This window comes from Semicossyphus pulcher, unplaced genomic scaffold, assembly GCF_022749685.1.
Source record: "Semicossyphus pulcher isolate SPU_LCO1_2020_fin unplaced genomic scaffold, fSemPul1.0.p SCAF_15, whole genome shotgun sequence".
Classification (NCBI taxonomy): domain Eukaryota; kingdom Metazoa; phylum Chordata; class Actinopteri; order Labriformes; family Labridae; genus Semicossyphus; species Semicossyphus pulcher.
In genome coordinates this window covers 10806743-10821139 of record NW_027211659.1, presented here as the reverse complement: position 1 = coordinate 10821139, position 14397 = coordinate 10806743, and the positions used below count along the sequence as shown (strand labels likewise).

Below are 14397 nucleotides of genomic sequence, written 5' to 3'. Positions count from 1 at the left end.
CAGTTTAATTTGCATACTGGAGCATTTTCAACCATTTAGTCCGGCCAGAAAGAAGAGTTTTCACAGCCTTTTGTCTGCGCTCTCGGATACACAGAAACCCACACTTCTGATCACAAAGAGAGGATAAATACACTTTGGTTATTAAAGTTTAAACAAACACGCAAAGCTCACAAAACTTCCTGACTTGGACACATTCAGAAAGCCGCAGACTTTTATTTTGTTAGTATTACAAAGAAGTTTTTCTTGCCTCTACATAAAAAAGACTCGTTAATGTATGCAGGCATTGTTGGACTGTCACAGCTTTGATCCATAAGGACATATGCACTGAATTGAATGCGTGGATAAATCATATGACAAGAGCCTCGCCCGTCCTCATAAACCTCACTCTCATATTATGCATAACAGAATACATTTGTCATAGTTTTGTGATCCATTTGCACACATTTTTTATTAAAATGTGACCTTTTATTACGAACCTGCGGCTCCGTATCTCTGAAGAGGATTTCATTAGAGATTCAAGCAGAAAGACAGATAGTCTAGACAGTCCTCTCTCACCTCCACAAAGTCTTCTCCTGAATTAGTTTATGAAACGCGTAGCAGATGTGGCACAGAGGAGATAGAGGTGGGAGACACCAGACACCTATTGACACATGTACTACTGGTTTCCACTTTGGCACCTCAGGGCTTTGAAAGCAGCCTGCTGGTAGAGGAATGTCAAAACACGCACAGTCAATAACAAGAACTCATCAAGCTCCTGCTGATGGAGGAATGCTGCAAGTCAAACACAGTGAGGAAGCCCTGGGAGGTTCTGATAACACGGCTCCCTCACCGGGCCCTGAAGGCTATCTCCTCGCCACGATACCTTCCACAGCGCCACATGTGTTCTTAATAAGCAGGGCTTTCCCACAGGCCCGTGTTGGCCCGGGCTGAGCTAAGCTGGAACCATGACCGGGACAATGACAAGGCTTTGAAAGGAGCCTCGAGTGACAGTGCGGTAACGTACGAAATGCCAACGAGCATGTGTTTTGTGTTGACGCAGGCTCAGACCTGGGTGGACCTGGAGGGGCTGCAACAGAACAGCAGCTACACCGTGGAGCTGCAGGCTGTCACGTACTGGGGACAGGTGCGCCTGAAGAGCTCCAAGGCTTCCCTGCATTTCAGTACCAACCAGAATAATGAGTCAGGTAAGAATTGGTGCTAATTCATAGGGGTCTTTCAGCTGTTAGACTTAGACATATTTTAACCTCTGGGAATGGAAATGTGGTGCAGACAGAAATATCTCAGCATCTTTGGATTGATTACCGTAACATTTTTCAGGAGATGAATCCTAATGAATTTGCTGATCCACTGACTTTTCCATGAGATTGACATGTGTGGCTTTAGAGGAAAATGTCTTTCCACTTTCTGATAGGTTGTTACTGTTGATTCAATTTGGTACGGCATTCATGTTCTTTCCATTATGAATAGTAAGCACTTTGGTGATCCTCTGAGTTTTCATTACGTGCCATCATCTGTTCAAAATTATTTCCAATTTACCAGAAGAGTCATGGCAACTTATGGCATTGCTAACTTCCTCTGTATGTGTTTAGTACAAATTAGCATGCCATCACACTAAATTAAGATGGTGGATATGATAAACGTAGCCTGTAAGCCTTGTTAGGTGCATGCTAGCATTTAGCTCAAATCCCTTTTTGCCTGAGTGCAGCCTCAAAGCTGCTAACTGGCTGAATATTTGCTTTTACTTTCTGCCACAACACACATTAGTATGGTATTATTTCACATTCTTTTTTTTGATAGGAATTGAGAAATTAACAAACATCAAGTACGGGATAACATTTAACACAGCTTGCTAACACCGGTGTTTACTGGTAGAGTTATGCCAAAACAAGCCCATGGCATTGCTAACTTCCTTTGTACGTGTTTAGTACAAATTAGCAGGCCATTACGCTAAATTAAGATGGTGAATGTGATAAACGTGGCATGTTAGCTTTGTTCTGTGACCATGCTAGCTTTTAGTTGAAATCCCTGTTAGCCTGAGTGCAGCCTCACAGCTGCTAGCTAGCTAGATTTGTTTTTACTCTCAGCCATTTGGTGAATACTTTAAGCCAGAACACCTAAGTGTTGTGTTATGTATTTCATTTTTTATTTGATAGGGATGGAACCAATAACGAACATAAAGTACGGAATGTAAACATTTAACAGCGCTTGCTAACACCAGTGTTTAATGGGAGACTCATGCCACAACAAGCTTATGGCATTGCTAACTTCCTCTGTATGTGTTTAGTACAAATTAGCATGCCATCACACTAAATTAAGATGGTGAATGTGATAAAGTTAGCATGTAAGCTTTGTAACGTGACCATGCCAGCGTTTAGCTCAAATCCCTGTTAGCCTGAGTGCAGCCTCACAAACAGCTACAACAGATGTAACAACAGATGATAAATTAGCTTGCTAACATCACTTGCTAACACCGATGTTAGCAGGCTAATTTACATCCTTTACAATGGATGGAAGTTAACATATACAAATACAAAGACTAGTAGAAAAAACTAAATACATTGTGCAACATTTGAAGTTAAAAGGGTCCACTCGGAAACTGACAGCGGTTTGGTGGCATCAAAATAGGTGCAACAAAGGGTCACATGCTGACTCATGCGTTATCTGGATTAAAACAAAAAACTGGATGAAGCTGCGTTTTTTTTTGCAGATCCATTTTGGATTTTCTGAACAACCTAAAAGAATTCAGTCATATTTTTGATTCATTTGTTTGTTTGTTTTCTTGAGGGTTCCTAAATTACAGTTTTCTTGCAAACAATCATCATGAGAATTGCGAAAAGCAGAAATAGCGAAGGCGCGCTGACAGCCAGCTGCATTCATTCCTGTGTGTTTTGGGGAAATACAGAGCTACCCTCAGTGGTGTGCATGTGTACATTTCAGGCATGTGTGTGTATCCTGAGGGAATTGAACCTCTAACCTTGGCAGTGTTCGAGCCGTGTGTACCCATCCAGTTACACCACATTTATGCATAAAGAACGTGTTGTAACTGCTGTGATCTTACAAAGACATAATTGTGTGTTTCTGTTTCCAGGCTGAAGAGTTTACCACAACACAGCCACGTTTGTGTCTTAGCTACAGCAGCAAACATTTCCCATTTCTCTTCCTCAGCAAAGTCGGTGCTCAAGTCAAAGAAGGAGGAGATATCCCCTCTTGGTTCGACCCTGGCCAAACGCCCGTCTGGCCCTCTGGAGGTGGGCACACCCTTCTACCAGGATGGCCAGCTCCAGGTCCGCGTCTACTGGAAGAACCGGGGAGGTATGCGCTCTACTGTATTGATTTATAGCTTTGTTAAAATCAAATTAGCACTCCATTATACCCATCAATCACCATGACTCATGTGCACTGTAATAAAGTGTTATGACTGATTCTCAGTTACTCACAAAAGGCAAGATTCCTTTTTTTATAAAGTGCTATCAGATGGAATAAATGAAAAATGAAACAGTGTGTCATTGTGAGGGCTGAGTAATGTGAGTGTAAACCTGCACATGTTCTGGTAGAGCAGAGCCACCGTGCAGAAAAGAACAATAAACACACAGAGTCGGAGCAGTGCGATGAGGTTTATTGACAGCTGTATTTAATAGATCCTGCCCTCGCATTAGCGTCGAAGCAGTCCATTTTGTTTTACAAGACCTGATGTCATTCGGAACAAGAACCGTCTTCGGTTGCAGCACCGCAAGGGGTTAAAGCCTATAGGAATGCCTGTCCCAGCGGCGTCCATTCCCCAACCCCGCTCCTCTGAATACCAGAGTGGAAATATGGAAACCTTGAAAGCCATGCTCTCAGGGTAACCTGTCAAGTCCCATTCACTGGTCTATGTTATGTTACTAATATATGTCATCGCCTCCGCCAAACTCCACATCTTAGAGTCAAGAATGCAAACGCTGGCTGGAGGAGAGGCCTGGTGAGACACCAAATGCTGAATCAGAGAGAGACAGAGAGAAGGGGAAGATAGAGTTGGCCCAGAGCTGTTAGCGAGCTTGGCCTGCTCTCAGAGAGCTGAGTGATGCTGACGAGGATCAAGCACGGCTGGGGAATCGTAGTGTTGCGGAGCAGAGTTAATCCAGGTCCTGGTCTTGTTTGCGGCGCTGGTGTGCAGTTTGTGTGTGTGTGTGTGTGTGTGCGCTGCTGTCGCTCATTAGTCTGAGGGATGACCCTGACTTTGACTCTGACATCCACCGCTACAAACATGCACTCATACAGATGGCCAGGAGAGCTGGAGTCCCTGGACATCTGGTTTGTGTGACAGACAGAACGGGGACAGGTTAACTGAACCCTGATTTAACTCTCGCTCATTGTCTCTGTGATCCAAAGCAGCCGGGCCTCTGCGTTCTCTCCGGCAGACGAAAGACTGTACTGTACGCCAGCCCAGATAATATATCACTGTCTGCCCAACACCCGGACAATAGACAGCAGTCCGGCGGCACTTCTGAGGCTCGCTTCCAGCCATGATTTATCGAACGCCGCTGAGGTTCTGTTCTCTACCTGATTTTCATGTCCCATTTCATGTTTTACATACCGCTTCCTCCTCTCCGACAGACCCGGCTCAGCGTATCTTGTTTATTTTTTCCCCGCTTCCCTGCAATTCCTCTCTTCTGCTTCCAAAGAGCTCAGGGGCTCCGAGTTGCCAGATCTGTGTCTAAGCCTTCAAAGGACCCCTTTTATCTCCCCACTACAACCCAGGCCCCCGCCGAGGGGCCAACATAGCATAACTCAATTATTAATCGGAGTATTTCACATATCCAAGAGACACAGTTGAATGAATTATAAATCCAGCAACATAACATGAGGGCGATGGGCAGATAAACACTGCTGATGAGGAGCTACTGTACAGTAATGAAGTGAATGTTGCAGCTCCAGTCGGAGGACGAGAGAGAGCGCGTGTGTCCCAGCATGACCAGGGCGGCCGCTCCGCTCCGCTCATGAGAATGCAAATCCTTAAAGTTGAAGCAGAAAAGTTTGAGAGCCTTCAGCGCAGAAACGGAAAGGTTTAGGGAGCAGGGAAATCATGTTAATAAACGAATGCAAAGATAAAGAAGGAAGTGCTTTCAAGTCTCTTTATTTTCAGAGACGTAACTTATCCTGATCATCAATAATGGAAATAGTGATATCAGATGTCGGATAGGGGCTGTTGTAATTTGTGAGATACTCATCAGTTAATCATTTCGGCCTGTCAGACTGTGTTTTCATATCTGATCCAGGTTCAGCGGGTGCAGTTGTGTAACATAACTCAATACATTTACACAAGTACTGTAAGTTACAGTTTAAATAGATCGAGGGCTACTTCATACTTCAAACCCACGACATTTCAGAGAGACAGAAGTGCCTTTTAAACCTGACTGCATGTATTTGACTACCAGATTCTTTTGTTTGAACAAGTTCAGCTTCATGCAGACACATACACTAAGAGCCGTGGACTTCAGTTTCTTGCGAAAGGACACATGAGGAGGAGAAGTTCAGGGTTTATCTGACTTTCTGTTTCTAATGAGGCTGCACGTTTTTTTGGACGTAGGGGGCCTTTCTGTGTGGAGTTTGCATCCGGGTTTCCTCCCGGTACTCCGGCTTCCTCCCACAGTCCAAAGACATGCTTGTTAGGTTCATAGGTGACCCTTTAGATTGTGTGAGTGTGGGCGTGAAAGGTTGTCTGTCTCTATGTGTCAGCCCTGTCATTGACTGGCTGTCACCAGTCCAGGGTGTACCCCGCCTCTTGCCCAACGACAGCTTGGATAGGCCCCAGCGACCCCTGCGACCCCGTACAGCAGTGCCTCTCAACTGGTCTGGCCTCTTTTCAACAGAAACAAACTTAAAAAGTGCAACATAAATAATAAGGACTTAAGTGATACAGCACCTTTAAAAACAGATGTTCACAAAGTGCTTTGACAGACGAAGCAGAGGCAGGAACTCTTTACAGAAGACAAAGCAGGTTACAGAACGTTCAACAATAAGGCCAAACAAAAGGCGAGAACTCGATGCAGACACAAACGGTCAACATGAATAAGTGCAAATAAAAGGAATAAAAGTGATAAAACAGAAACAAAGGCAGTTAAAGCGATAAGCAACACAAATAAAGAGATAAATAAAAAAGCAATGAAAGACCATAGAAGGTTCTAGAAAGACGACATCATATCAGAGGAAGAGATTTGATCAGTAACATGAATAAAAGATAAATTAATTTAAAAAATGATTCAATAAAATAGAATAATTAAAATACATCTACTTCCAAGAATGTAATTGTAATTGTAGCTGGGATTATCCAATCAGTGAATACATGAAGAGTGAATAAACTACACTGGCCGATGTCATAGGAAACCCATGCCCTTCAAAATAAAAGCGCAGGAGCAACTTTTTGCCACAACTTTTTTTTTTCAAACTCACATCCACTGAAAACAGCTCTGCGACCCACTTTTCGGTCCCGACCCACCAGTTGAGAACCGTGGCTATACAGGATAAGCGCTATAGATAATGGATGGATGGATGTTTCTAATGAGCTACATCCACCTGTTACTTTGTACTTTGATCTGCTGAAACATTATGTTGCCCCTCGCACTGAGATTCATCTGTAATTACAGCAGCTGGTTAAATTTAGGGAAAACTGTAAAGACATCAGTACACTTCAGAACCTTGAAAAACGACACTTTTGCTTCATGAATGAAATCCTCGGATTAATACACTTTTACGGTGTAATGTAAACAAGTGTTTTCTCTCTCCTCTGTTTGTTTCAGATCCCGCTGTGAGCCGCTACCACGTCCAGTGGATGCCCGAGTACTGCAGCCACAACGAGACCCGAGGACCGGAGAAATCTGTCACACAGGTCAGTCCCCACACAGCCGTTTCACACCTCTCCCTCCTGAGAGTCTGCTCACAGGGTGCAGAGCAGACAGAGAGAGAGAAAGAGAGCGATGGCTTGATCAGCAGCTCTGTGCTATGCAAAGCACGCGCCTAACCTTTTGTCTGACGCTCAGGAAAGGACAGCTCCGCTAAAGAAAACAGCTCCTCTGAGCGAGCCGGAGTGCTGTTGCGTCTGATTTTCACTTCGCTGGCTGTTGTTTTGAATATTATGAGTCAGTCGTGTGGTCAGCCATGTGGCGTGTCGGCCAATAAAACGCATTTACTTCAACAATGTTTCCCGGAATGGCGGATCAGTCACCTCCAACGGCCCCTGCACTGCTCCTGCGTGGGGCTTTTCTGTTAGGGTGCAGTCTGGTCTGTGTAGGGGATGTGAGAGTCTTGGCGGGGTTGGAGGGGGGGGGGAGTCTCAGGCTGATGCAGCATGGCAGAGGCTTGGCAATCAACACATTCTTCAGGGACCGGCGCTCCGGTTGCTAGGAAATATACATCCTTTTTCTATAGATCACTGGGAAGCAGTCCAGGCCTGTGCTTTTATGTGAGCACAGCGCCTCATTCACTTTTAATCAAAGCTGTTTCATATCAGCGAGAATATACACACACCCTCTCTCAAGGGGCCGCCTATTAATGTAGAAGCTCTTTATTACAAATGCAAGATCTGAATCCACCAGTCAGCTGGATTTTTTTTGTTTCTGCGAGAAGAGATGAGAAAGCCATTTTATGTTAAGATCAATAGATGATTAGAGTTTGAAATAAGTGGAATGAATTTATTAACATACTGCGTCTTAATTAAGGTCGTCTTGTCTTTATGCTGCATATGGAAGCTATAATATTATCATTACATTGTAAGGATAGTGGCGTAACCCCGACCATGTGAGTGTTCAAAGTATCCTGTAATGTGGGGCATGTTCCCCGAGTCCACAGTGGGAATGTGATCCGCCCCGGCGCTGTGTATTTAATTATCTCTGAAGCTCCATGGGACCTGACCTGGGTGACATGTCAAAGTCATCATGGCTGAATAATGTGTTTCTTGGCTCAGGAGAACTACATCAACCTCCCCGGCCTGCTGTTCTCCTGCAAGTACAAAGTCACCGTGCACATGCTGAAGTCGAAGAGACGCTCCAAGGACGAGAGCACCACCTTCCTCACCCCATCCTGCGCCACAATCCGGAGCAAGACTCACAAACACATCCCCTGCCCGGGCGAGGGAGGTGAGTATTGAGCTGTTGGATGCGCGTTAGTGCAGACACAGTAATCAGACACTGCGGCATATTATTATCATCATGATGGGGAAAAATCAATACGCTCTGGAGTAGTTCATCATTTCAGGAAAATAGACTCATTTGCTTTCTTGCAAAGAGTTGGAGGAAAACATGCATACAACTCCCCTGTGCAGTGAATATTAACAAGCAGCTGGTAAGCGTAGTGTAGCTTAGCTTAGCAAAAAAGATTGTAATTAAGTAACACAGCTCTGACCTGAGAAAATACGCATACAAGATGCTCTAAAATTCACTAGTCAATTTGTTACACTTGCTCAGCGTATTAGTCACCATTACCTTTCCAGGCTGCTTGCAGAGACTCTGGTCTGTTATTGCACCCCGCTTAGAAAAAGTCCCACACATAACCTTTAAAAATCCACACAGTGTTGTTTTACTCTAAATAAAATTGGAAACATGTAACCAGTTAATACTAAGTGAGCTTTAAAGGGTAGATTTTGTGTTCTTTGGACAAAGCCAAGCTAGCTGTTTCATCCTGTTTGTGCTAAAGGTTAGCTAAAACAGAGCAAAACTCTTATTATTATTGTGTGTAAAATTAACGAGCAGCAATAAACTCTGCCTTAATTTGTTTGTGGGTGCCAGAGTTTTGTTTTGTTTTTGCTGTGATCACCGCTAGCGTGCACCCAAATCAAACGCTAAGGTTAGCTAACCAGCTGCTTAGCTACGTTTAGCTACGTAGTAATCTTAAAGGTGGGGTATTATGCAACTTTCAAGCTTCATTTTTCACTCTGTGATACCTGTGGAGTAGCTTAGCATAACTTACAGTTAAAAAAACTCCTAATTTTTCTCACACTGGTGCTCTGTGCAGGCCCTCATACAGCCTCTGCCTGAAACGGCTCAGTCAGCTCTGTCCCTTTAAGAAACCCCGCCCCTACAAGCCCGCTTTCTTCTGATTGGCCAGCTCTGGGAAGCCGTCACAAAGTGCAGCCTGTGTGAAACCTGCCGTTCACAGCAGCCTGTAGACTGAGCGGAGAAGCCTGGGGATTACTCCAACAGACTTTCACCTACAGATTTGAAACTTCACCCACGTTTAGTCTGGACATCCAACATTGTAACATTATATATATGCCTTAAAATGTGAAACAGCATAACACCCGCTCTTTAAAGACAATGAGAGTGGTATTAATCCTCACATCGAACTTGGCAAACAAAGCAAAGAAGTCCATTTCCCAAAATGTTGAACTGTTTCTTTAATATCAACACTCCAGCTGAATCCATCTTTCTTCTTACAGCTCCAGCGCTTCCAAAAGTTTTGGCTAAACCCGAGAACCTGACGGCCTCTTTCACCATCAACGACGGAAACATAACGGGCAACTTCCTGTGGCGTGTGTCCAGGGTGGCTCCCCATCAGCGGATCACAGGCTTCCAGGTCACCTGGGCCGAGATCACCACTGAAAGCCGGCAAAACAGCCTCCCTAACAGCATCATCTCCCAGTCCCAGATCCTGCCTCCGGTAAGTCTGTTTTCATTAAAAAAGGAAAAGTGTTTTTCTGTTCTGTCGGCTGCAATAGCTATAGAGCAAATCGTTTATCAAATGTTGCAGATTGATAATGTTCCCGTCTACCACGGGGGCCATTTAGAGTCAATAAATTATCTCTTGCAGCAGGAAAGTATGTTCCATCTTCTGCATTTCATTTCACAGCACCTGTCAGAGGTGAGGAGGATGTGAGGATAAGATTGTTGCGGCCGCTTTGCATGAATCTTGTGATAAGCGCCGGTGTGTAGACAGACACCGGGAGAGATTTGAGGAAGTGTTGTGTCCTGCTGGAAGCTCTCCTCCTCTACCTTTTCATCTGCTTTTACATCTTCCTCTTTCATCCTCCCTGAGAGCTCTGAAAAAGCCGCTCTTTGACATAATCTGCTCCATCAACAACACGTTCCGCCTATCTGCACCTCCCAGCCTCTGGAGCTTGTCTATAAATAAAACCACCCACTGCACACTTTATCAAGCTGGCAGCGAGAAAGAGAGACAGAAAGCCTTATGAAAACAAAGTCTTTGTTTTTGTCTGCGGCTTGTGCAAAGGCAGCTACGCAGCTGACACTGCCCTGGTTTACAGCCCATTCTCATTCAAGCCATGTCGTATTCAAACGCACGCTCTGTTGTGTTTCAGCTGATTGCATGTCTCCTTCCTCTCTTGGCAGGATCATAACTTGCTTGTGGTGTCCAACCTGCGGGCGTCCACCTACTACAGGCTGGAGGTGCAGGTCATAACAACTGGAGGAGAAGGTCCCGCCACTGTCAAGACCTTCCAGACCCCGAACATATTACCAGTCATTCAACACCGTAAGTCGCTGTCAGATGTTAGCATGTGAAAGCACCTGAGGAATCTATGACCTGAACCTTAATTAAATCAGTTTAAGTGCTTGGTTTTATAATTCTATTGTTATATCGTGTCCACAGAGTGATTTGGTTTGTTAAAGTTTGTGTGGGGGCTATTGTTTTATTCAGGAGCTGTTCATCTGTAGCATACTGCAGATCCTCCGTTTATCTTTAAAGCAATACTTTGACATTAAAGTTAATGTGTTTATTTGGTTCCTGTAGAGAGTTGAGAAGATCGATACCACTCTCACGACCGTGCAATAAATATAAGACTACAATTGATTCGTTTAGCACAAAAACTGGTTACAGGGAAAAACAATTAGCCTGCCTCTGTCCAATGGTGACAACATCTGCCTATCCCCACCTCTACAGGGGATTAATTCGCACGTTACCTGGCAATTGCTCGAAACCAAGACATAGACTGGTGCATGACCTTTTGTACTACAGCAGTTTGTTGTTTTTTAACCCTTTAGTTTTAAGATTTAAGTAGGGATGCACGATATTATCGGCACGGTATCTGCAGATTATGGCTTGAAAATGACGCATTGGCAGATATGTGATTTTTCTGCCGATATTTTCCGCCGATAAAACAACTCTTTAATTCTGCCTAAGCGCTCGATGATTCCCTGAAAGAGCTTGACTTAATGCTACGATATTAACTTGGCGCGAGTGTGAGCACGCACTGCCTGCGCAAAGTTATCAACAATATACAAATAAAGACTAAAAAGTCACAGAAACTCGAGCCAATGACTCGAAGTTAAACAACTTTCACAACTCTTAACTAGCTAACAGTTAGCTCACATTCTCCTCATTTTACCGGACTTAACAACATTAAACAAAAATACACTCGCAGCCAAAGCCGACGCTTACAGAGAGTAACACAAGCATCAGTGCAAAACTAACTTACATATTCATGGACGCACACACGATAAAAAGAGTCCGTCAGCGATCACTGATTGCTCTGTAGTAGGTGCAGTAAACAAGTCCGGGCATGTCTCCCTCACTGCCGTGTTTAGGGGGGGATGCTGCATTCAGGTGCGCTCAGAAACGTGAGTGACCTTTTGTACAACGCCTCTACCATCAAGCGTGAAGAAGGGGTCAAGATGTCTGCGGTATGGCAGTTTTTGGCCACTACATTAAGAGTAGGCATGATATCAATTCCACTATAAAGGAGACTTGATGTTCTTTGAAATTAGGTGGAAAAACACATGTGCCAAATATATTGGTATTGAAATTGGCAATCGGAAAAGTATTTGAAACATTTCAGACATTTTGGTCACGATTTTTCATTAAGGAGGTGGTGGTGGGTCCCGAGGCCAGACCAGTTGAGAACCAGTGTTCTCGAGGTTTAGATAACTGCTTGCAAACAGGTTCACCATGGCAATTTTATAAGGGGATCATTTTTAATGTTGTGTTTACAGTTTGTTTCTGCTGCTTTTAAGTCGCCCCAAAATCAGCAAGAAAACATGCTGTTCTTCCGCCACATTTTTCCTCTTAGGCAGCATGAGAGACACTGAAGGATCCTTAGCTCAGCAAAAGTGGAGGATACAGTATATTTAAAGTATTCATGACCTAGAAAACAGGTTTAACACTTCTTTATATCAGCAAGCTGCAAAACAAGCAAGAAATACAGCCTGAAAAAAAAGTCAGTTATTATTATCTGATGGATCTCTGCGATGTGTGTTTTGCAGGGCCCAGACTCCGGAAGCACCACTCCCACCACCAGAAGCCATCGGTAGAGAGGCACTGAGCTCCACGTGGAGGCAAACCCAATGGGGAGAAGAACCAAGTGGCTCTCTGCTCCTGTCTTGTCAGGGAAGGAATGTGTGGAACCAAACAGAAACACAGCGCACCAGACCATGAACTGACCCCCCTGCTCGTCAAACAAGGGTCCATACCTCTCCGGGCTCCACAATACATCAGCTATTCCTTCTGAACCCCTCTCTTCTGACTGATGCGTGTCACCTGACGGGTTGGTCTGTACAGTGACATTTCTACTGCAAGGTCTCATATTTTTTTGCGTTGGTTAGTAGTACACAGCTCCCTAACACGATCCCCGACTCACCCGGCAGTTATGTCATGTAAGTAAAACACAGGAACCCCTACAGTTGTCGCCGTCGCCGTATGCTGCAACCAGATATTTCAGTTTGATCAGCCGTAAATGAGAAGCAACTGTTAAAAGAAATTGATTTGGAGACTTGATTGAGGATTGGTTAAACACGGAGGGTGGGAAACGGCAGATCTGAAAAACAATTGTTTATTCATGAAGAAAGAAACGTAGAAATTCCTCTATTTATTTTGTGTTACCCATTAAAGAGGCGCTTAGGCAAACAGTCGTACTGATGGATAATGTAACTAAAGTCATCGTTGTCTAACCCAGAATATTTCGCATAGTATGTTGCATGTAGTACATTTGATTTTTGACCTGTAAATGAATTACTTGCTTCAAATTGAGAGCTTGTAATGGTTTTGCATGACAAGCATTAGCGTTCTGTTGGCATGAAATAATGTCTGTGTTACCTCTTTTCAGTATGTTAGCAATATTTCATTAACAGATTAACAAAGAACTATATTGGGAGTAATATGTCATGTTTATTAATGAAATTATAACTCGTGTGGAAACGATGAATTGTACATGTTCTTGGCTGTAGAAATATTTGTCGTGGAACAGTCAGTGAATGTCTATATTTATTTATGTGTGTATTACAAAGTTTGGTTTGGATGTGTGTGAATGTGGATGTTTTTTTTTTCGCGTGTGTGTTTTAGTCTCAAGTTTTTGAAACCGGCAAAAAATCTTGTAAAGACATTTTGTAAAAATGGAATTGTAAATACAGTCTTATGTTACATGTTATTTTTCCATGGTAGAAACTGTACAAAATGCTAAGTAATAAAATAATCCTTAACCAGTCCCCTTCGCTGTGTGTTTAATTGAAGCTGCTGTGAGCAGTAAATAGACGTGCCTCTCCTCGCAGCGCTCGGCCATTTGGCACTTAGTGTTGCTTATTTTGGCCGTAAAACCCAGCGTGGCAGAGCGTGGACAGAATATTCACTGATCGGCCCAGGAGCCCGAGACATGCGCTCTGCAAGTCCAAATAAACAGGTCATCCAGCTCAACAGCCCGAGTGAGTTTAAGCATCGCCGAGGTCGGCCTCCCCTCGACATAATGCTCCGCTTCTCCGAGCATGTGTGTGTTTGAGAAGCATTAAATCCCTCCTCTGCTCAGCCGCCTTTCCCCCCACCTCATAAAATGAAAAGTGGAAATGTTTACAAGAAAATAAAGCTAAGAGTGACACTGAGAGTCCAGCTTATGCATGGAGGGAATGATTTTTGAGTTATTTGTGCATGTCGGATGAGAGCCTACTTCAGCTCACAGACAATAATCCTGTGAGGAATAGAGTTTAATAGTGCATACCTTCAATATATCTTATCTTGTTGAGACGGGGAAGTTATATGCATTAGATTCTTCTTCAGGGAATTAGACTTGCCCTTGTCTGACTATCAAGGAGGTCATTCGTCCTCCATGCTGTCTGCGCTGATGAATGTCACTGTCTTTGATGTGGTAAATGAGTGCACTTCTAAGGAGACTTTCTTGTCTTTCAAACACTCAAAGCACTTCATATCAGCATTCACCAGTTCACAATGATACACTTATGAGGACGCCATGCAAGGCATCATCTCCTAATACATTCACATGCGCTCACCCACCCTTTGTGTTAACTTTGGGTTCAGTGTCTTTCCCAAGCATGCTTAGGCAAGCGAAACTTGAAGAGACAAGGATCGAACCAACTACCTTTGATATGTGGACGACCCGTTCTATCTCTGAGCCACAGCATCATCAGTTGATGGTTTGCTCATTCTCCCCCCCCCCCCCCCCCAACTAGTTCATCGGAGTATCCAAAC

At 43.9% G+C, this 14397-nt stretch overlaps 1 protein-coding gene across 1 annotated transcript in view; it reads left to right on the top strand.

Annotated features, from left to right (window-relative positions):
• Window positions 1-13405, top strand: part of LOC138592823 (anosmin-1) — a 46089-nt gene extending 32684 nt beyond the window's left edge. Inside the window, exons 8-14 of the mRNA XM_069663703.1 lie at window positions 1040-1184; window positions 3166-3312; window positions 6777-6865; window positions 7940-8111; window positions 9410-9630; window positions 10320-10461; window positions 12189-13405. Coding sequence (XP_069519804.1) covers window positions 1040-1184; window positions 3166-3312; window positions 6777-6865; window positions 7940-8111; window positions 9410-9630; window positions 10320-10461; window positions 12189-12247 — 975 coding nt within the window. The 3' untranslated portion in view covers window positions 12248-13405. The remainder of the gene's footprint in view (window positions 1-1039; window positions 1185-3165; window positions 3313-6776; window positions 6866-7939; window positions 8112-9409; window positions 9631-10319; window positions 10462-12188) is intronic.
• The last annotated feature ends 992 nt before the right edge of the window (window positions 13406-14397 follow it).